Source organism: Neoarius graeffei, chromosome 14 (genome assembly GCF_027579695.1).
Source record: "Neoarius graeffei isolate fNeoGra1 chromosome 14, fNeoGra1.pri, whole genome shotgun sequence".
Taxonomy (NCBI): Eukaryota; Metazoa; Chordata; class Actinopteri; order Siluriformes; family Ariidae; genus Neoarius; species Neoarius graeffei.
In genome coordinates, this window is record NC_083582.1 from 12,717,668 (window position 1) to 12,742,026 (window position 24,359).

General features: G+C 41.7%; 1 protein-coding gene across 1 annotated transcript; it reads right to left on the bottom strand.

Moving 5' to 3' along the window:
• Nucleotides 1-7,951: 7,951 nt before the first annotated feature.
• On the bottom strand, nucleotides 7,952-18,142 carry klhl11 (kelch-like family member 11). The gene is made up of 2 exons (XM_060939309.1): nucleotides 17,506-18,142; nucleotides 7,952-13,708 (listed from the first exon to the last, which is right to left on the bottom strand). Exons 1-2 carry the CDS (start codon nucleotides 18,093-18,095, stop codon nucleotides 12,127-12,129), a joined length of 2,172 nt encoding a protein of 723 aa, XP_060795292.1. The 5' UTR covers nucleotides 18,096-18,142; the 3' UTR covers nucleotides 7,952-12,126.
• Nucleotides 18,143-24,359: the final 6,217 nt, after the last annotated feature.

The following is a 24,359-nucleotide window of genomic DNA, read 5'->3' on the forward strand; positions in this document are numbered from 1 at the left end:
CACAGTAAAATGTTCTTATCTAAAACTAATGTAAATACCTAATCTGTAACATTAACCTTTATTTTTCAAAGCACATTAATTGTCTCGTCTCGTCTCGTCTTCTTCCGCTTATCCGGGACCGGGTCGCGGAGGCAGCAGTCTAAGCATGGAAGCCCAAACTTCCCTTTCCCCAGACACCTCGGCCAGCTCCTTGGGAAGAACACCGAGGCGTTCCCAGGCCAGCCGAGAGACATACAGTGGTGCTTGAAAGTTTGTGAACCCTTTAGAATTTTCTATATTTCTGCATAAATATGACCTAAAACATCATCAGATTTTCACACAAGTATGAAAAGTAGATAAAGAGAACCCAGTTAAACAAATGAGACAAAAATATTATACTTGGTCATTTATTTATTGAGGAAAATGACCCAATATTACATATCTGTGAGTGGCAAAAGTATGTGAACCTTTGCTTTCAATATCTGGTGTGACCCCCTTGTGCAGCAATAACTGCAACTAAACGTTTCCGGTAACTGCTGATCAGTCCTGCACACCAGCTTGGAGGAATTTTAGCCCATTCCTCTGAACAAAACAGCTTCAACTCTGGGATGTTGGTGGGTTTCCTCACATGAACTGCTCACTTCAGGTCCTTCCACAACATTTGGATTGGATTAAGGTCAGGACTTTGACTTGGCAATTCCAAAACATTAACTTTATTCTTCTTTAACCATTCTTTGGTAGAACAACTTGTGTGCTTAGGGTCGTTGTCTTGCTGCATGACCCACCTTCTCTTGAGATTCAGTTCATGGACAGATGTCCTGACATTTTCCTTTAGAATTCACTGGTATAATTCAGAATTCATTGTTCCATCAATGATGGCAAGCTGTCCTGGCCCAGATGCAGCAAAACAGGCCCAAACCATGATACTACCACCACCATGTTTCACAGCTGGGATAAGGTTCTTATGCTGTAATGCAGTGGTTTCCTTTCTGCAAACATAATGCTTATCATTTAAACCAAAATTCTATTTTGGTCTCATCCATCCACAGAACATTTTTCCAATAGCCTTCTGGCTTGTCCACATGATCTTTAGCAAACTACAGACAAGCAGCAATGTTCTTTTTGGAGAGCAGTGGCTTTCTCCTTGCAACTCTGCCATGCAGACCACTGTTGTTCAGTGTTCTCCTGATGGTGGACTCATGAACATTAACATTAGCCAATATGAGCGAGGCCTTCAGTTGCTTAGAAGTTACCCTGGGGTCCTTTGTGACCTCGCCAACTATTACACGCCTTACTCTTGGAGTGATCGTTGTTGGTTGACCACTCCTGGGGAGGGTAACAATGGTCTTGAATTTCCCCCATTTGTACACAGTCTGTCTGACTGTGGATTGGTGGAGTCCAAACTCTTTACAGATGGTTTTGTAACCTTTTCCAGCCTGATGAGCATCAACAATTCTTTTTCTGAGGTCCTCAGAAACCTCCTTTGTTCGTGCCATGATACATTTCCACAAACATGTGTTGTGAAGATCAGACTTTGATCGATCCCTGTTCTTTAAATAAAACAGGGTGCCCACTCACACCTGATTGCCATCCCAATTGATTGAAAACACCTGACTCTAATTTCACCTTCAAATTAACTGCTAATCCGAGAGGTTCACATACTTTTGCCACTCAGAGATATGTAATATTGGATTATTTTCCTCAGTAGATAAATGACCAAGTATAATATTTTTGTCTCATTTGTTTAACTGGGTTCTCTTTATCTACTTTTAGGACTTGTGTGAAAATCTGATGATGTTTTAAGTCATATTTATTCAGAAATATAGAAAATTCTAAAGGGTTCACAAACTTTCAAGCACCACTGTAGTCCCTCCAGCGTGTCCTGGGTCTTCCCCGGGGCCTCCTCCCGGGGTGACATGCCTGGAACACCTCCCCAGGGAGGCGTCCGAAAAAGATGCCCGAGCCACCTCAGCTGGTTCCTCTCGATGTGGAGGAGCAGCGGCTCTACTCCGAGCTCCTCCCGAGTGACTGTGCTTCTCACCCTATCTCTAAGGGAGCGCCCAGCCACCCTGCGAAGGAAACTCATTTCAGCCGTTTGTATCCGCGATCTTGTTCTTTCTGTCATTACCCAAAGCTCATGACCATAGGTGAGAGTCGGAATGTAGATCGACCGGTAAATTGAGAGCTTATTAATTGTATTGAGAAAAATGTATGATTTGTATTAGTAAGCAGCATCTGAAAACTTGATTTAACGTATGCAGGCCTTACTGTTCACCATGTACGCTATCATTGCTATTTGTATTGCCTATGCGAGAAATGGATGAAGAAAAGCACCATGAACACTTTTGTACGTCAGCATTTAAATTATCAAACGTTGAAGTACCACACATTGATCCTGTTGGAGTTACAATATGGCTTACCATCTGTAATAGTCTCTGTAAGGGGGTAGAACATGGAAGCACTTAACAGACAGGATAATTTCAGGACAATCATTTATTCAAGCTTTTCAGCCATTAGTTTAAGCACTTTGTCACACACACAACCACGGCATGCAGGGAAGCTCCCTCCTCTCTGCTTCCTCCCTCCACATAAACCCTCAGCTCTCACTGCAAGACATACACAAAATTATGACACAGGTGTGATCAATTTGCCACTCAAGACATGTGGTTAGGTTAATATGAGGTGGCCTTGGACTGAGGTGCCCTTGAGTGAGGCACCTAACTCCCAACTGCTCCTCGGGTGCTGTTAGCATGGCTGCCCACTGCTCTGGGTATGTGTGTGTTCACTGCTTCAGATGGGTTAAATGCAGAGTTAAATTTCACAAGTGTGTGATGAATAAAATTGTTGGTGTTGTTCTTCTTCTTCTTACCTTCCCTGGCCTTATCCTCCATTCACAAACTGACACCTGACCACAACCCCGCTGCCACGCCGTCACACTGCGTTATCTTGCAACAGGCATCAGTCTCCAAGTGTTAGCAACCAGCTACAAACTTGGCTCCGCAACAGTTTTCAAAATCGTTGCTGAAGTCTGCCAAACTATATGGGCTGCCCTAAAGAAGGATTTCATGGCTTTCCCTGATACAGAGCAGTGGGGGAACATAAAAAAGGATTTCTGGTATTTGTGGAACTACCCAAAGTGTCTAGGCACAATAGATGGAAAACAAGTAAGGGTACGTGCACCATTTCTTGTCCAAAGCATGCATTGCTCTGCACAGCTACCTCTGTGCTGGTGACAGTATGGAGCCTGATGGGGCATGATATGTGTCCAGTACCTTGATGAATGATGGGGGCATCCCAGGAGAGTGGAGATGCATGGTTGAGGGAGATTCCAACCTAACAAATCCAGCTGGGCTACAAGGACTGGCATTCTCGTTCGTGACTGTTTCAAGCAATATTTTCAAACTGTTGCAGGGAACGTGTTCTTCCAGGATGCTGTGCTTCAGTGAGACACAATCACTTAAGTCTATGTTTATGCTGTTTCTCATTATTGGTCCATCAAAGGTTTAAAATGCAAATAATTAATGAGATTTTAAGAGATTGTAATGTAAATCAAAATACAGTGTCTTGCAAAAGTGTTCATCCCCCTTAGTGTTTGCCCTGTTTTGTCACATTACAAGTTGGAATTAAAATGGATTTTTGGGGGGTTAGCACCATTTGATTGACACAACATGCCTACAACTTTAAAGGTGAAAATCATTTTATTGTAACAAGCAATAATTAAGATGAAAAACAGAAATCTGGAGTGTGCATAGGTATTCACCCCCCCCCCCCCCCCCCCCCAAAAAAAAAAGTCAACACTTTGTAGAGCCACCTTTTGCTGCAAGTCTCTTAGGTTATGCTTCTATTAGCTTAGTACATCTAGCCACTGGGATTTTTGCCCATTCCTCAAGGCAAAACTGCTTCAACTCCTTCAAGTTAGATGGGTTGCGTTGGTGTACAGTAATCTTCATGTTATGCCACAGATTCTCAATTGGATTGAGATCTGGGCTTTGATTAGGCCATTCCAAGACATTTAAATGTTTCCCTTTAAACCACTCCAGTGTAGATTTAGCAATATATTTAGGGTCATCGTCCTGCTGGAATGTGAACCTTCATCCCAGTCTCAAACCTCTGGCCAACTCAAACAGGTTTTCCTCTAGAATTGCCCTGTATTTAGTGCCATCCATCTTTCCTTCAGTCCTGACCAGCTTTCCTATCCCTGCAGATGAAAAATATCCCCACAGCATGATGCTGCCACCACCATGCTTCACTGTAGGAATGGTGTTCTCAGGGCGTTGGGTTTGCACCACACATGGCATTTCCAACGATGGCCAAAAATATCAATTTTAGTCTCATCTGACCAGAGAATCTTCTTCCATGTGTTTGGGGAGTCTGCCACATGCTGTTGGGCAAATTCTAAATGCATTTTCTTAAGCAATTGCTTTTTCTGGCCACTCGTCCATAAAGCCCCACTCTGTGGAGTGTACAGCTTAAAGTAGTCCTATGGACAGATACTCTCATCTCCGCTGTGGATCTTTGGTGTCTTTGTTGCATGTTGTGTAAATCAAATAGTGCTAACCCCAAAATATCCGTTTCAATTTCAGCTTGTAATGCGACAAAACAGGACAAACACCAAGGGGGATGAATACTTTTGCAAGACACTGTACTTACTTGACATATTTATGAAGGAATACTTTATTTTTGTTGCAGCAATGCTGAAGATTTCTGTAAAATCTCTCACACAGAAATGTTTTGTTTAGCATATAAAACTTTAAATTAACATATAATTTTAAGGGTGTGTTTGACACGCAAACAACATATGTAAAGAATCAGAACACTTTCGTGCTTATGTACATCCCTACGTTTGCCAAAATCCAATCCCAGTGAAGAGATGGCAGGAAGCCAGAGTGTAAACAATAAGCATGTTCTTGTGACCAATAAAAATCGACTACACAGAATGACCAAATGAGCGGCAAGCTTTTGACCAATGGCAATGCGAATTAATTAGTCTAGTGTGGTGGTGTAATTATCTCTGCATGAACCAAACAATAGTGCAGTCTAAATTGATGAAGTTTTCTGGGCAGGCTTCTTCAAGCACTGAAGATGATTTAAGGGCTGAAACAGCCACAGGGGAGACACACTCAGAGCCCCCACCATCCCCGAGCACATCGGACAGTGTCAGTAATACAGGGGTCAGTAAAAAACGCCAAAGTGAAAGTGCAGTGAGCCAGCAAGTGACTGAAGGGGTCCATGTTCCGGGCAGCATGGTGTGTTGAGTCCCCATGACCAACGCTGTGGTGTCATTAGGCTCCATCACTTGGGCTATAGCCCCTGGGTATTTTCAGCCTCAAAAAAGTAAGAGATTAATAGAAAACAACTGACTTGGATGTCATCTGGGCTTTTGAGTGTTGTAATATAATAATGTAGCTTAGAATTGGTGTCTTTATGGTCTTCAAGGAGAGATATGTGAGTGAGAAATTATATATTTTTATTAAACTGATGATAAATTTTACTAGCGATATTAATAATAATAATAATAATAATAATGAACTTTATTTATCGAGGGTGGCATGAAATATCACATGATAATATACATATGGCCCTCACCTAGTTAACCTAACCTGCATGTCTTTGGACTGTGGGGGAAACCGGAGCACCCGGAGGAAACCCACGCGGACAACATGCAAACTCCACACAGAAAGGCCCTCGCCGGCCCTGGGGCTCGAACCCAGGACCTTCTTGCTGTGAGGCGACAGCGCTAACCACTACACCACCGAGCCACCCTATTAAATCAATTGACACATGCCTCAGTTTCCTGAAACATTATGGGTGATGATAATAATAAAGAGACAGAAACTGAAGTGAACTACATAAAAGAAGCAGTGCAAAAATCAACATTAAAGATGATAACCCTTGAATGTGTGTGGGTGATAATATTATCTTGTAAAGTTGGATATAAGCTCCCCAACGTATCAATGCCAATCTCCCTTAAAAAATATAAGCTCCAGGAAAACTGGACTGAGCCCCTGGTGTTTTCACTGCTAATGCATGATGTAAAACACAGTGTCATTCTGTGTTCGGTTTGTAAATCGATGCGAAAATCAGATTCCTTCACTGTTGGTTGTTCCAAGATTCATCTGGACACATCAGGGGGACATAAAGATTGGGCAATGCACTGTCCTATCCCATTTTTCAATGATTAAAGATAAAATCTATCAAGTGACACAGGACACTCAAACCAAGGAAGAGACAATCCAGTTGTTGGCCTCAAAGAGCCATAGGGGACTTCTGTTCCATATGGCTTATCATCCCATGGCTGGGCATTTGAAGCAGCATAAAACACAGGAACCACCTCATGGTTCGTTTTTATTGGCTGTGCATTTACGGTGACATTTACAGATAGTGTCTGGCATGTCACGCATATCAGTTGGCCACGCAAAAAGTGCCATTGCATTCTCTTCCCTTAACCGAGGTCCCTTTCAAAAGAATTGGCATGGACGCCATGGGGCAAATAGACAAAGACTGCACAAGGGCACTGCTTTGTGTTAGTCTTCATGGACTACACAACAAGATACCTAGAAGCTGTGTCTCTGGATGCAACATTTCTGCAAGCAGTATTTCAGAGGCACTATTCAGCATTATCTCCTGAATCAGGATTCTAAAAGAAATCTTGACTGATCAGGGCACTAATTTCATGCCATGCACACCTCACAAACTGTATGAATTACTAGGGACTAAATAGTACTAGTGTTTACCATCCACAGATGGATGAGCTGGTCAAGGGTTTAATCAAACGCTTAAAAGCATGATCCACAAGTTTGTTCACAATTATGCTAAGAATTGGAATAAGTGGCTCGAACCCCTATTAATCACAGCTTGAGAGGTCCTGCAAGCCTCCAGGGTTCCCCCCCATTTGAATTATTATATTGGCGCAAGCCTTGGGGCATCTTACATGTCGTTAAAGAAAATTGGGAAGAGGGTAAGCTAGCAGAAATTCAGTAGTCTTAATCTGAAAGAAAAATGCCACACTGTCACTTAACACAGAATTTGCTACAAACACAAAAATGACAATTCCGGCTGCATAATTGGGATACTTGGTGAAGGGAGTTTGCACTGGGAGATAAAAGTGCTTGTATTGCTACCCATGTCAAGCTCTATACTACTTGTGAAGTGGCAAGAACCCTGTAAGGTCAAACAGTGAGTCAGAGAAGTCACCTATGAGGTCAGGTGAACAGATAGAGGTGATGCACTTCAGATATACCACATAAAAACAGTGGTTCCAGAGAGGGAAGAGCTAGGACTAGCTGCAGCTCCAAAAAGGTATGGCCCAATTGCCCCTGGTACCCTGTGGAGACCACCTGTTGCCACGTTGCAAGAGGAATACTCTGATGTGTTTTTGCCTCGATCTGGTTGCACAAATATCATTGAACACCACATTGAGACTCCTCCAGGGGTGGCGGTACATAACCACCCCTACTGACTCCCCAAACACAAGAAAAATGTGGGTCGGGATGAACAAGACTAATGTTCGACACGGGGTAACAGAGGAATCACACAGTGACTGCAGCAGCGCGGTGGTCTTGGTGTCCAAGACCGATAGGTTGGTCCATTTATGTACGGCCTTTAGAAAAGTCAATGCAATGTCAAAATATGGTGCATTTCCAATGCCTTGCATTGATTAACTGCTCAGTCAGTCTTGCTTTTATTCAACGCTAGATTTAACTAAGGGATATTGGCAAATTCCCTCGACTCCAGTATCCCGAGGGGGAAAGAAAGAAAGAGAAAAAAAAACCTCTAAAAAAAAAAACCCTAACTAAATGAAGGGTTACAGTACAATTGTAAGTAGTATCACTGTCCCAGGCAGAAAAATGCTAATAGTGGCATGTTCCTGCGAATCAGTGTGCATAATATCCCATCCTGAACCATGGTTGCATTTTCTTGAGCACTGCCCCTGTCGTTGAATAACTTTTGGTCACAGTAAAACAACGTTACAAAATTTTGATCTTTTTATTGCAATCCACATCTTGCTGTGCATTCCTGCTAATACATGCAAAGCAAAATATATAATGCAATATATTGATATATTATACACACACACACTTTCTTTACAGATTTTAAATTAATTTCACAGGGGGGAAGTATCAACATGATCATTTTCCTTTTTTTCTAAACATATCTGGCACATTTAGTCTAGCTTCAGAGACAGACAGACACGCACGCACACACACTTCTCTCACAGGCAGGAACTTCTTTGGACTTGCTCACCATAGCAGGAGACAGACATCAATCCCAAAGTCTCAATAAGAATGCTTAAAAGACGTTTAGTGCACTAGTATAATATAATGTTGAATATTTTCCCACAAGCTCGGTTATTTCAGCTGGAGTGTAAAACATTTCAGCGATAATAGATGTACATATATTTCTACCATAGCTCACAATATCAGCACATCAGTTTGAAAATATTTGCAGCTTGAGATTAATAATAATAAACATTATTCATTCAGGCAAACATGGCAATAATAGAAATCCTCAGAGGCCATGAGTTACTCTTCTGTTCTATGATCTCAAGATAACAAACCTTGTTTTACTGACAAATGACTGATTTTGTTCAAAGGACACTAATGACCACTTTTAAACAAAATGCACAATATTTGTAAATCACTTTACACTTCTCACCTGATGTGGATGTTGGTGGTGTTCAAGTCCTGACACTGATCTAGCTAGTTTCTCTAAATGTTCAGCTACAACTCAGTGCAACAATTCATTGAATACATGATTCATTTAATACTTTTATACTGTGATCATAGCTAACGAAGATACGTTTAGTGACAGTGACTGTCTTGGTATAGCATTAATGTAGCAAGTGTTTTCAATGTAGCAGCAATGTTTAATTTTTATATTATTTCAAAATATGTATACTGACAATTGTATTTTTTGTTATATTGAGATCACGAGAAGAAATATTAAGTCATGATCTTGAGATTAGAGGACAGAATAAATAAAAATAACTCCTGGTCTTCGCGGTCTGCTGTATAAGACTGATGAACTTCTCGAGTCAGATTGTTTTTCTATCAGAACCTCCATAAAAAGTCACAGCTGTTAAAAATCAGATGCTAAAAATAAAAACAAAACAAACAAAACATTCTTACACTGGCATTGCAAAAGAAAAGAACGTGAACAAAAGGAATAGATTTGTGACTCATGAATCAAATTAAATATTTAAATGGCAAAAAAGTGTGGGTGCATGTGGAGACACAAACACTGATGGAATGTAATATTTACAATCACTCAGACGAACAATAATACATGATAAAAATTATATTAAACAAGTACAGGAGCTGATTTATCACTTGATTATGCTGAACAGAAAAAAGAAGTTTCACACCACATTTCACACACAGTGTGGGACAATAAAAATTAAAAACTACCATGGGAATTATGTATAAAAGCGTATTTCTGCCACGCAAGAAAACAAATTTAACATTAGCCTCTTGTTATTATCAGATACGAATCTTTTACAAGAAAAGAATCTTGCTACTACACAAAAAAACCCCAAAACAAAATACGCAACTCATTATTACAAGAAAATATTTCATTATCAAGAAATGTTGAGTTTTATTGTAGTAATGAAATGTCCCCTCATAACTAATTGTATTCTTGTAATAATGAAATGTTCTCTTGTAGGTTTCATCTAGTAATAAGATGCTTTTCTCATAATAAAATGTTCTCGAAATAAAAAGATACTGTTCTAGTAATAAAGAGCTGTTTAATAACATTTCACATAATACATTTTTTTTGCAGTTGCGAGACACTGTTCTTGTAACAATAGATATCTCGTAATAATGAGATGATCAGGATTTCTTATCAGTGTGAGGAAGCAGTGAGGTAGAAAATATCACCATCATATAACACGGTTAGACAATAAATGACTGTAATGGCCCCTTTTTGCTTAAACTCCGCACTGCGTTCTGTACGCTGAAGAACACGGCCTCGGTGACCTGGAGTTTCCTTCTAACGGTATCTCTACAGACGTGTATCGGCTCACCCATTAGCCTTCATGCTAACTAGCAAAATAAAGAAAGCAATGAAGAAAGTAACGTCCTCATCTCACCTGTTATCTAAAAAAATTTTTTTTTAAATATTACATAAAATATTGCTCTTAGCTTGCTAACTACCAGATATGGCGATTAGCAGGATCATAGTCAGGACAGACACAAAACCCAAACACACTAAGACTGAAGTACGATACCGATCCTGTTTAGACTTCATCCGCCATTTTGAAGGAAGCAGTGCCTATGAAAAGGGAGCAAATGTCTTATGGGTTAGTAAAGGTTATAAACTAATGGATCTGCAATTAACATGAACAAGGAGACGTAAATAAATGAAGTAAACAAGGTCGATAAGGTTGTATTGGAACACCGCCTTATTACCACTAATGACTCCCTTAGAAGTGCTTTTCAAGTTTCAAGTGCAGAACCTAGTGAAGAAACAAAAATATGCAAGTCAGAAATGTGGCAAAGTGCAAGAAGACGCTACACATGCAAGTAAAAAAAAAAAAAAAATTACATTTTGGTTGTAGAATAATTAGCAAAGCTTATCTGCTGCAGCTATGCATAGCTGACTTGTTGAAAAATTATATAAATGAAGATACAATATACTGAAAAGTGATAATTGTCTCACAGTGAAGCAGATAATCACTGACAACGATGCTGATTCTTCATTTGTGACAAAACATCTGGAAAATTTAAGGCAAATACTGAAGCAAGCCGATAAAGCGACACCTCATATATCCAACCTATACAAAACTCACAATGATACGAACAATATACGTGACCTCGGGAGCAGTCATTATATAATACAGTTAATATTACTTACACACACACACACTTCAATACAAACCCCGCCCCTTAACTTACACTCAAGAAAAAAGAAACATCAAATATTCAGACATGCCAACCAAAAAGAGAAATAACGTGTAGTATTACACCATATATTTCTGATACAGATCCTTCACAATCACTTTTCTAAGGTAGAAATTGGAGTGTGTTTATATACAGAGGGGTTTTAATGGTACCACTTTGCATGTGAACTTTATTATCTACTACATTTAAACTAAAACTTGAGTGGCAGTTGGCAGGTCTGAACATACAGCAAAATGCAAAATGGTTCAAGTTTACAGTGGCTTCCGTAATGGCTGAATGTTGTTTATTCTTCATTGCCCTCTAGTGGCCTAGAGGACTTTTTGAGCATCAGACATGAGTAGAAAATAATCTATGGCGGGTGAATTATGAAACACCTCCCAGTAGAGGATATAAATAAGCTCAAATTCTTAGCAGAAACTGATTTTAACCAAGAAAACTACAGCCTGAGAGTTAAATAAGTACTTTATATTGCACGTTTCATGGACTTACTGGAATCACTAGAAGCATTTAACATGAAAACCTTACATGTTTTGAACAGCCATCAAACACTATACAGGCGCTAATCTTGGGGTCGGGGCCTAAACATTCACAGGAAGCGATGCTGTACATAAATGTAGTTGGACAACAGTGACATCATCAGGCTTTAAACTCACCATCTCTTGACCTTTAAGCGCAAAAAAAAAAAAAAAGCTCAAGCTATGTATAGAGGTTTAGTCATGGTTGTTTATGAATTTGCTGAAAAACCCACTGGTGCTTGCCTCTCAATATTGAGAGTTTTCAACTCCTTAAAATTAATCAGTGACAAAATATTTATATTGTTTGGTCTCTGCAAAAAGCTTGACAAATCATATACAGAACACAACATGAAACCCGTAATGGTAGAATGTTATTTAGAGCTCATTGTTCATCGACACCCCCAGTGGACATGAGGACTTTCATACAGGACCCCCCCCCCCCCCAAAAAAAAAAAAATATTTACACAGAAGCGTTAATACACAATGAAAATGGCAGAAACAATATCATGTCTCTTTGTTCATCTGCACCCGCAAGTGACCTGGAGGACTTTTTCCAGCACTGCCATTACTCTCAACACACAAAGTTGCTGATATCCATTTCCCCAGTGAAAAGATGAAAGCTGGATGAAAAGATGTTAAAGGTATTCACAAAATCACAGCAGCTCCTCATCACAACCTGGTGGCTCTTCCTTCAGCTTGGACCCAAAAAGCTCCCAATATTGTTTATTCCTTCAGCATTCAATCTGGGACTGCAGCTGCCTGCGCAGGGTGAGGGTGCGCCGATGAAGCTGCTGCATCTGCTGCATCCGGTCTCGCTGTCGCGCTAAATTCTGTGGCATCGGATACCTCTGGCACCCATACAAGAAGCGGTAGGGGATTCGAACATGGCACGCGGTCGCCCGGCAACGAGGCTGTGGCATTGGAGGAAGCAGCATCCATCGCTTCCTCTCAGCGCAGTACCGGTACGCCTCTTTTCGGTACTGCTTGTCCACATCATCGCTGTTTTTCCAACCACCGATGACAAACACGTCGTCTCCGAGGAAGCACACGGCGGCTCCTTCAACGCTGGTGACCTCCGGAGGCAGGCTTTCAAGAATCTCATCTGAGATTCGAGCACTAATTTTCTGCCGAACGGCTTCATCTCGGACATTGGTGTAGCTTCTCGGACAGCAGGATGCGGTGTGGTAAAAATTTGTGGACGCCACAGCCATCTGGAAGAGGCAGTAATTGTCAATCAGGGGCAAAGAATCAACTTCTTGCCACTGGCGACTCTCGGTGTCGTAGCGCGTCGTCACTGTCTTGAGCCCGTCATCATTGTCTGTATCCACAGGTGTCCTCGCCGTTACGTAAACGTAGCGATCTTCGACGCTAATTGCTTTCACATCTCGCAAAATTTTTGGTGCCGATTCCAAATTGTGCCATTTGTCCTGCTCCGGTTCATAAACGCTGACATCCTTGAATCCTGGGCTGAAATTCCCATGCCCTCCAATGCTGTAGAGGATATTTTTGACACACGTCAGGCCAAACGAGTGCTTACGGGTCGTAAGATTGCTCACTTGCTCCCAAGTGTTGCGATTCGGATTGTATCTTTCCACCGTTTTGGCAAATCCAGGCTCCATTGATCCTGCGACATAGACGTACGAATCTGTAACTGCGATTGCATGGCCATCAAGGTGATTATGGATATGTGGAAGGTTCACCCAACGATCTTCGTACACGAAATACCCGACACACTCACTCAAATAGTCGCCTCCTTCTGAAACACCACCGACCACCATGATGACGTCCATGTTTTGTCCAAATCGAGGCTGAAAAGCGGCCCAGAATTCCGAATCAGACGCTGACTTTTTATGGTTTTCAAAACGGATGGCGTGACTCTCCACAGCATCCGAGACGAGTTTGAGACACGCCTCGTTCCGCGCCACGAGTGGCTCATTCTTTACCACCCTTGTCAAGTAAGTGGGCTTGATCTGAGGCAGCCTAAGGAGACGGAAAAGCTCCTCAAAGTGCCGCTCGCGGTCCTCACTGCCACGACGCACCCACTTAACAACAGCGTCGAACAAAACCTCTTCTGAGTCAACCGTGATCTCGGCATCACTCAGCCAATCACGCACCAGGTGGAATGGGAGTGTGTAGAACTCGTCGTCTTGGATCACCCTGTGGAAGTTGCGGCGTATCATTTCAGCAGCGCGTAACGCCAGCTGATCCAATGTGTACATGTGTGCCAGGCTGTGTACGGCCACACAGTTCGTCAGGCTCAGCTTCCGCTTCAGGAAATCACCACAGAACTCCTTCAGCTGCACCAATAGGAACCTGATTTGACAAAAAGAACAAAAATTTTAAAAAATCAAAACGTGGGATCATCAACAGCCACTAGTCCAGGTGTTCTCAAACCCTGAGGACAGTCTCAGTAAATAAGATTTGTAGAGCAATAGAGCTTTGTTTCTCTGAACATGTTAGGTTTGAGTTGACTCTGTTGCTTGGCATATGCCCCTTGGCTATACTTCCCCTGGACCTCAAGTTGAGAACCACTGCTCTAATGAACAATGATGGATTACTATGAAAAAGCTGATAATAATGAGCTCAGAAAAGTGTACCATGACGGAATTTATCAGAATATTGTATTACATTCGCCCGTCACCCAGTCTGAAAGACTGATATACTCAGCAACCAATGGCTTCACTGAAAGATAAAATAATTTCACACCATCATAGATTTATATAATGCACTTGTTCTAAAACGCTATCGTTTCTATAGTAACCGCTCATTCACAGGGACGTGTACGGCTGACGCCCCACAAACGCTGTATAACCTCTAATAAGGTGAAGTCTTCTCTCAGGAGAAATGTGTGGAAGGAGTCTCCAATGTCAGAGGTAAAGCTGTAACTAAGTTTTCCAACATCTTCAGGACAGGAGTTTACACTTCTTTGCGCTTTCTCAGTAACATGACAAGCTACGTTTTATTACTATTTTAATTAACTTTGAGAGAAAGAGAGGCTGGCAAAGGAATGATAGTTTATAGCAGCTATAATGTAAGTGAGAACAGGAACTAAGTTGTTTCATTATTCTACAACATTAAATGTAACTATAAAATGGATGCAAAGTACATCATGCTCATTAATACACTTAAAATTGTACGTGTTGATAATTCGCTGCACACCCTCCACCGCAAATACAAACGAGTTAAAACACTTCGGAAACCTTTCAGTGAGAATTCACTTGGTTTATAATTAATCACGTGAGGTTTATTTTTCCTCCAGGAAATGTTTCAAAACAACATTTTCTGTTTACTATTCCTACAGTGAAACATGGAACTCGTATCTCGCTCTTCTTCTATGACTAAAGTCAGTCAATTCTGGTCCGTTTCATGTGACAGTGCCTCCGAGAGGAGATGCATGCCTTATTTGGAAGCATAAAGCCTGATTTATACTTCTGTGTAGAATCTACGCTGTAGTTAAAGGGGCACTGAAGACATTTTTAAACTTGCTTTATTTCCTAATTAACGTGTTATGCAATTACGTTTTCGGTTTTAATAACTTTATACTGGCAACTAATTGCAATTAAATATTATACTTATCAGCCTAACGTAGTTCGTTTGGTCGACGGCAGGCATCACTTATCCGTGCGATCTTCACGAGACTTGTACGAGACTTCGAAACGTGAAGTGTCAGCACTGCCATTTTGAAAACTGTTTTCCAAACGAAATATTGCACAAAAACCGAGTTTAAATGATGACTACTGCCTACTTTTTTCAAACTTTCCTGATTGTTATCAAAACAAACAAAACTTCCGGCTTGACTACGTCAGTATTCGAAAGAGGGCGCACGCATCTTTTGACAACCCCTGTGTCTGAAATTGCTCCCTACTCACTATATATAGGGCACTACATAGTGCTGTCCGTGCTGAAAGAAATCAAATTAAAAGTCTCAAATTTGATTTAATAAAAGGCAGTGGCAAAGAAGAAAGTATTCAGCCTTGATTTAAAAAAAAAAAACTGAAAGATGCAGGTACTTTGTATTTATTAATGTGGGAAATACGCTCAGTATAATGTATTTATCACAAAAACACATGCATGTATTTATTTTGAAAACCCACCAGCCGATTTATCTGACACGTTTTAATTGTGCGACAGTCAAGACGTAAATACCAGCATGACAGACTAGTGTCCGAAAGCGTTTTTTCCTCTATATAGTAATTCCTTACATAGGAAGTAGTGAACAAGTGAGCGACTTCAGACACAGGGAACGTTAGCAGATGTTGGTCACTTTGATTTCCGCTGTACGTTTTACTTCCGTCCTACGATGTAATGACGTAAATCATACATGTCAACCTATACGGAATGTCCGTATTTTATATGGATTTGATTCAATAAACGTAGTATACGGGCATACAAATAAAGTTATACGGATTCTTTAAAAAACTTCAATATTTATTTTGAGCTATAATCAATTCCCACCATGATAAAAGAGCGCATAACATTCATTTACAAACGTACTGTACACCACAGAAAGCACAAACAGCCAGTAAAGAGTCTTATGAAATTGCGCGTTATCTTGTGGTAGCGAGACTTCGTTCCACTTTTGATCATGCGCACACCGCATTACGAGAATCCCGCTAACCGGGAAGTAACATTATGTCTGAAACGCGTATTTCCAACTGAGCGACTTTCACTACCGACTGAAAAGATTCTGAATGGGCACTCCGGCAAGATCAACACAGACACTTGCTGTGACATGCAGCCTAGTGAGGTATTGGTGCAGACTGCTAAAAAAAGCTGTCATGGAGTACAATTCAGAACATTAGAGTGACACTTTGTGTTTTTGTCGAACATTGGAGCTTTGTATTCATTCTGAAGGTTTATTGTTATTAATATTGAATAAAAAGTAACTTGGATATATTATTGTTAATTATCATTCAAATTTTAGGTAAATTATTTTAATTTGCATCTTATACGGATTTTATAAGGGAAATACGGATTTTGGAGGTTGGTTATACAGGTTTGATTGACCAAAGGTTGACATGTATGGTAAATACCAGCATGACGGACTAGTGTCCGAAAGCGTTTTTTCCTCTATATAGTAATTCCTTATATAGGGAGTAGGGAACGAGTGAGCGATTTCGGACACAGGGAACGTTGGCAAATGTTGGTCACTTTGATTTCCGCTGTACATTTTACTTCCGTCCTACGATGTCTCGCACAGGTCTCAACGAATCTTGTTTATGGCCATTGCTTTGACATATGGACTGAGATATTACATAGCATATTTCAAAACACTCATAACTTGCTATAGCAGTGACAAAATAGCGATCAAAAATACATTCCTATGTTTAATAAAATGAGAAATAGAATTTTGATGATAAAAAAAATTGCCTTCAGTTCCAAACACACTGTGTGAGCGCTCACATCAACAACAGCTACAGCGTAGATTCTACACAGAAGTATAAATCAGCCTTAACATGCAGGATTTTACTCCTTATATAAAACAGTGGAAATAAATCTAATGTAATCGCAATTACACATTTATTAGGTTTTTTTTTTTACCTTTCGTTAGTAGCTATCATTTGCTATACAGTTTAATCAGGAACACCTACAGACATGCTGATTCATGCAATTATCCAATCAGGATGCAGCAGAGCAATGCATTAATATCACACTGATACAGGTCAGGAGCTTCAGTTAAAAGGTTCATGTTATCAGAAAAATGGGGGAAAAAACATGTCAGTGACTGTGAATCTGGTTCAAGCTGACAGGGAGGCTCAATACTCAAATCAGTGCACTCTGCAAGCGTGGTGAGCAGAAAAGCATCTCAGAACACACCACACGTTGAACCTTGAGGTGAGGTGGATGAGCTACAAAAGCACACCCGGTTCCAGTCCTGTCAGTAAGAACAGGAATCTGAGAACACAGTGGGTACAGGAACACCCGAACTGTACGAAGATGAAGATGGACAACAGACCAGATGAGGGTTTTCAGTGAGCCTGCAGCATTTAAATGAGAAAGTCGTGAAAAGATAGTGGCACCGCCCCAGTGCCAGGGAACAGTACAGCTCAGAGTGCACTGCTCCTTTAATACAGGTGGGTTATACAAGACACTGCAGGTTCAGCTCTCACCTGTCCGCGAGCTCCAGGACCTCGTGCACGTTGCTCGTGCTGACGCGGATCTCTCCGGTGTACATGAACTGCACGACACTCTCGACGGTCTCGCGCTCGGGCCCCGTCTCGCTGCTCCACTCCTTCATCTCCACGCGCCGCGACACGGACTCCGCAAACTGGCCCCCGAGCAGCGGGGTGAAGTAATCGGTGGCGGCTGCGAGCACGGATCGGTGCGCACCGAGCTCGAACCCGCAGCCCGCGCCCTCTCCTCCGCCTCGCGAGCCGCTGAACGCGAGCGTGACGTCGCAGAAGAGTCCGAGTTTTCTCTGCTCGTTCTGTCGCCGCGCGAGCTCCGAGCAGTGCAGCGCTGAGGAGAACTGCTCGGCCTCCTCCGGTTCACCGTCACTCGCCAGAGCCGCCGCCGCCGCCGCGGACCGGTGCGCCTCCTCCGGGCTCGCGCCTGAACTCGAACCTGAGCTCCGGCCGGGATTTGAGTTCGGGCTCGAGTTTGAGGCCGCCGCCATGTCGCGCGCCTCAGCGGGCCGGAACCGTAACAAACGCGCTAATCCGGTTCGGTAAAGCAGACTCAAGCACACGCACACAAACATAAACGCCGAAGACAGACGAAGGAGCGCACGCGTACATGCAACACGAATGACGTTGCCATAGAACTGAAACTGGTAACGTCATATTCCGGAAGTGAAAATGACGTCATATTATTAATTTTTTTAACAGAATACATTAACGATCATGAATTATCCATGATTAATGCGAAATTTAATAGTCTTCTTAACTAAAACAATTAAAAATAATAAGACGTGATTTACAAATTCACGATCTGGTCAAGGACTACACTACCCACAATGCTCCAGTGCGTCTCAGAAAGTGTCACGCTGAAACGTCATGCCTGGCCAACAGTCGTGAGTGTCATATTTACCAACCAAAACCTAGAACCTCGCTAGTAAACAAAACTATGCATTTCATTTTAATGTGTAAATACGATGGAGATTAAGACGACGTGCACGCGCACACCGTATGACGTTTCAATATAAAAACGTCACCATTACTTTTTTTTTTTTATTTTGTTTAAAAAAATACAGCTGTATGTTTAACTTTATACACGGTTTCTGGCGAGTATTAAAGTGTAATGTCATGCTTTGAAAAAAAACTGGTACTATTGTTAAGGGAATTCAGAAATCCACTTCCGGTACCAATGTGACGTAATACACTGGCTCGCGAACAGTCAAATTTTTTTTCAAATTTACACACACACACACATTTCAGTCAGGAGCTCAAACAATTTCAAGCAGAAATTGTGCCTTTTGTGATTAAACTCCAGAAACTGTTGCTCATTTTTCTGTAAATAACACAATTTTCCATGAGTAAATCTACTCTGAGGAAACCTTTGTGCCTTTATCACTGAAAATAATGAAGAGAATTTTGTGTTGGAAATGTTTAGTTTCCTCAAAATTAAAGATGCACAAATATGTGAAGGCTAAATGTTGTCCATTTTTAGTGTTTGACCCATTCTGACATCTTAGTGAAAGTCCTACTAAAAGTAAGATAGTTTAATGTTTCATAAACACTTTCCCTAGTTTAATGTGCTTGATTTAAATTGTATTTAGCTTAACCAGTTATCAAGCTGGTTAGTGTAAGTACTCTCTGGTTTCACAACAGACTTCTTTGCAAATGTACTATTTTGAGAACCTAGTACTTACTAACTTATCCACACTGCATTGGCTCCCAATCAAATTTCGTATTGTTTATAAAATACTACTATTGACCTTTAAAGGAACAGTCCACTGTACTTCCATAATGAAATATGCTGTTATCTGAATTGAGACGAGCTGCTCCGTACCTCTCCGAGCTTTGCGCGACCTCCCAGTCAGTCAGACGCAGTCAGACACGCTGTCACTCCTGTTAGCAATGTAGCTAGGCTCAGTATGGCCAATGGTATTTTTGGGGGCTGTAGTTAGATGCGACCAAACTCTTCCGCGTTTTTCCTGTTTACATAGGTTTATATGACCAGTGATATGAAACAAGTTCAGTTACACAAATTGAAATGTAGCGATTTTCTATGCTATGGAAAGTCCGCACTATAATGACAGGTGTACTAACACCTTCTGCGCGCTTCGGCAGTGCATTGATACGGAGCTCAGATATCAATGCGCTGCCGAAGCGCACAGAAGGTGTTAGTATGCCTGTCATTATAGTGCGGACTTTCCATAGCATAGAAAATCGCTACGTTTCAATTTGTGTAACTGAACTTGTTTCATATCACTGGTCATATAAACCTATGTAAACAGGAAAAACGTGGAAGAGTTTGGTCGCATCTAACTACAGCCCCCAAAAATACCATTGGCCATACTGAGCCTAGCTACATTGCTAACAGGAGTGACAGCGCATCTGACTGCGTCTGACTGACTGGGAGGTCGCGCAAAGCTCGGAGAGGTACAGAGCAGCTCGTCTCAATTCAGATAAGAGAATATTTCATTATGGAAGTACGGTGGACTGTTCCTTTAAAGCACTAAATGATCTCGCACCACAGTACCTGAGCGAGCTTCTGCTCCTCTATGACCCGCCACGCCTACTTAGATCAAAAGGTGCAGGCTATCTGCTGGTACCTCATAGTGAAGGCTACATCAGGGGGCAGAGCCTTTTCTTACAAAGCCCCACAGTTATGGAACGGCCTTCCAAGTAGTGTTCGGGACTCAGACACAGTCTCAGTGTTTAAGTCTAGGCTGAAAACGTATCTGTTTAGTCAAGCCTTTTGTTAATTTTATTAGGTAAAGGAGTAGATCTGGAGGGTCCTCAGACAGTGTTTTGGTAAACTGGGATATATGGATGCTGTCAGCCCCCAATCACTTGCTCACTTGAGTTTGTTGATGGTGTAGTGGCTGCTGCTTTATGTCCCGGGGCTCCCTCATGCTTGTGTTACCAGTGGTATGCAAAAGTTTTGGGCACCCCTGGTCAAAATTGCTGTTACTGTGAACAGTTAAGCAAGTTGAAGATGAAATGATCTCCAAAAGGCATAAAGTTAAAGATGACTCATTCCCTTTTATATTTTAAGAAAAAACAAATTTTTTTATTTTCATCTTTTACATTTTCAAAATGACAAAAAAGGAAACGGGCCCGAAGCAAAAGTTTGGGCACCCTGCATGGTTAGTCCCTAGTAACACCCCCTTTAGCAAGTATCACAGCTTGTAAACACTTTTTGTAGCCAGCTAATAATCTTTCATTTCTTACCTGGGGGATTTTCACACATTCGTCCTTGCAAAAGGCTTCCAGTTCTACAAGTTTTTTGGGCTGTCTTGCATGCACTGCTTTTTTGAGATCTATCCACAGATTTTCAATGATGTTTAGGTCAGGGGACTGTGAGGGCCATGGCAAAACCTTCAGCTTGTGCCTCTTGAGGTATTCCATTGTAGATTTTGAGGTGTGTTTTGGATCATCGTCTTATTGTAGGACCCATCCTCTTTTTATCTTCAACTTTTTTACAGATGGTGTGATGTTTTCTTCCAGAATTTGCTGGTATTTATTCAAATCCATGCTTCCTTCGACCAATGAAATGTCCCCTGTGCCACTGGCTGCAACACAACCCCAAAGCATGATCAATCCACACCCATGCTTCAGAGTTGGAGAGGTGTTCTTTTCCTGGAATTTGGCACCCTTTTTTCTCCAAACATACCTTTGCACATTGTGGCTAAAAAGTTCTATTTTGATTTCATCAATCCACAGGACTTGTTTCCAAAATGCATCAGGCTTATTTAGATGTTCATTTGCAAACTTCAGATGCTGAATTTTGTGGCTAGGATGCAGGAATGGTTTTCTTCTGATGACTCTTCCATGAAGGTCATATTTGTTCAGGTGTCACTGCATAGTAGAACAGTGCACCACCACTCCAGGGTCTGCCAAATCTTTCTGAAGGTCTTTTTCAGTCAAACAGGGGTTTTTATTTGCCTTTCTAGCAATCCAACAAGCAGTTCTTTCAGAAAATTTTCTTCATCTTCCAGACCTCACCTTGATCTCCACTGTTTCTGTTAACTGCCATTTCTTAATAACATTACAATCTGAGGAAACAGCTACCTGAAAACACTTTGCTATGTTCTTGTAGCCTTCTCCTGGTTTGTGAGCATCAATTATTTTATTATTCAGAATGCGAGGGAGTTGCTTAGAGGAGCCCATGGCTGTTGATTTTAGGGACAAGTTTGAGGAGTCAGAGAATTTATACAGCTTTGAAATCTGCATCATCTGACCTTTCCTAATGAAGAATTTGAACAAGCCACAGCTCAATAAGTTAATTAAGGTCTGGAACCTTGGTAAAAGTTACCTGAGAACTCAAATGTATTGGGGTGCCCAAACTTTTGCATGGTGTTCCTTTTCTTTTTTCACTCTCCAATTGTACGAAACAAAAATAATACACAAATCTTGCAGAAAATGCTGAAAAGAAATGTGTCGTCTTTACCATTATGCCTTTTGGTGATCAGTTCATCTTCTGCTCACTTAACTATTCACAGTAACAGACATTTTTAAGGCTACGTTCACACTGCAGGCTGAAGTGACTCAAATCCGATCTTTTCGCCCATATGTGACCTGTATCCGATCTTTTATTGACAATATGAACGACACAGATCCGATTTTTTCAAATCCGACCCAGGCCATTTGGATATGTGGTCCTAATTCCGATTCCTATCCGCTCTTTTCATATGCGAATTCAGTCTGAACCGCCAGGTCGCATTCATCCGACTTACACGTCATCAACAAGCCACAAACGTCACTATTCTGCGCTGAAGTAGGCGGCGCGTCTCTCAAAAAAGTTACAACAACATGGCGCATAATCACGGGCGCAGATAGAGGGTGGGACTCGTCCCACCCAGATTTAAATTCACCTCGTTCGGTCCCCCCCACTTATAGGGAGGAAAAAACGTCTATGCTGTCTTTCTTTGCATAAGGCAAACCTCACGGAAAAATCAAAAGACTAATTACCATTCGGTTTATTGAGGTGCACAGCAGTATATACATAGTTGCAACAACTCACATAAAACAAAACAAAGATTGATATTCGGTTGGTTGAGCTGCGCAGACTGCACAGGTTGCGAGCTTGAGCTTGGTTGCTATGGTTACTAACAACAAGTTTGACAGGCATATCGGGGTTTGGGGTTGGTTTGCTGGCAGCTTTGTCCCCCCCCCCCCAGTTTTTTGTCCCTCCCAGTTCAAAAAACGTATCTGCGCCCCTGCGCATGACATCAATGCAAGGGACGCTTCGGGCTGTGAAGGTTCTGAATCTTCTCAATGGAAGGACGCAGAGGTTAGGGAGCTGATTTCCATTTGGGGGGATACAGCTATTCAAGCTAGATTGGATGAGTCATACCGCAACCAGGCGGTTTTACTTCCGTAAACACTGGCCACTCTCACTGCGTGTGATGACACAGAGTCCCTACTTGCACTCAGTGCAAAATGTATACTATTCTTACTCATCAGGTGACATTGGGCATACCTAACAACCTGTGTCCCCCCCCCCCCCCCCCCCAAATCTGTCCCTCTGAGTTGCATGTCAATCCTGAGATCGAGATGCTGACCTCTTCTGCTCCTCGGACCTGCCCGATCCATCCCGATGCCCTATGTCTAGTTGGAGTCTCATCACATCGCTCCTGTCGAGGACGGCCCCGTGTGGACAGTTGAAAGTTGCACGTGGAAGACACTCTGGACACTTAGTCATGCTTTTATGGCTGAGAACTATAGTTGACTTGCTAACTTTAGGACTGCACTTGTTATGAACAGTTTTGCACTCAAGTTTCCATGAGTGAACAGTTTATAACTTCAACAAAACAGACTTCATGTTAAAATGTTAGTCACACTACCGGTTATCACCCAAATGAGGATGGGTTCCCTTTTGAATCTAGTTCCTCTCAAGGTTTCTTTCTAATGTCATCTGAGGGAGTTTTTCCTTGCCACTGCTACCACAGGCTTGCTCATTGGGGATGGACTAGGGATAAAATTAGAATTCTGTAAAGCTGCTTCGTGACAATGTCTATTGTTAAAAGTGCTATAAAAAATATAGCTGCAAGCAGCAATGTGGGGGCCAAGCAGCATTGGTGCGACGGATTCGTCTTGACCCAAGGATTCCAGATATAGTGGAATTTTTTTTCTACCCAAAAAGCATCATGAGATATGAGCTAGAAGTCATTTTCCCTAGTTATAGCGCCCTCTAGCAGCCAGTTGGATTCGTCTTGACCCAAGGATTGCAGAGATAGTGGAATTTTGTTTCTACCCAAAAAGCATCATGAGATATGAGCCAGAAGTCATTTTCCCTAGTTATAGCGCCCCCTAGCGGCCAATTTGTTCCAAATGTTTTCTGTGCCTTTGTGGAGGGGTGTGGCATAATGCCACCAAGTTTTGTTAAGATATGCCAAAGGGCAGCCGAGATATGAGCACACTTCCTGTTTCGCGTCTGCACAGCCAATTTTGATTGGCTGCCACGGCCAAACGCTTACGAAATTCAAAACACTGAGCATAACTTTTGTGCGGCTTGTTCCACTTATGCTACCTACCAAGTCTGGGAAAAATTGTCCAAAAATTGAGGGAGGAGAAGCATTTTAATTGATTTTCACCAAATTCAAAATGGCGGAAAATCTCTTGTGTGGAATATGATGAGATAGGGCGCATTGTATTCGTTTTGACTGAAGGAATCCAGCAATACTAAGGTTTTGATGATCAGACGTACGGTTCAAAAGTAACAAGCAGAAATGTACTTCCAAATTTGACCTGTTGGTGGCACTAGAGTGTTTGAGGTGGTGAGCTGAAATTTGCTGCGAAGAACCTTGAGGCAGCCTAGAATCAGTGTGCCAAATTTCACAACCTCTCGTCAGACG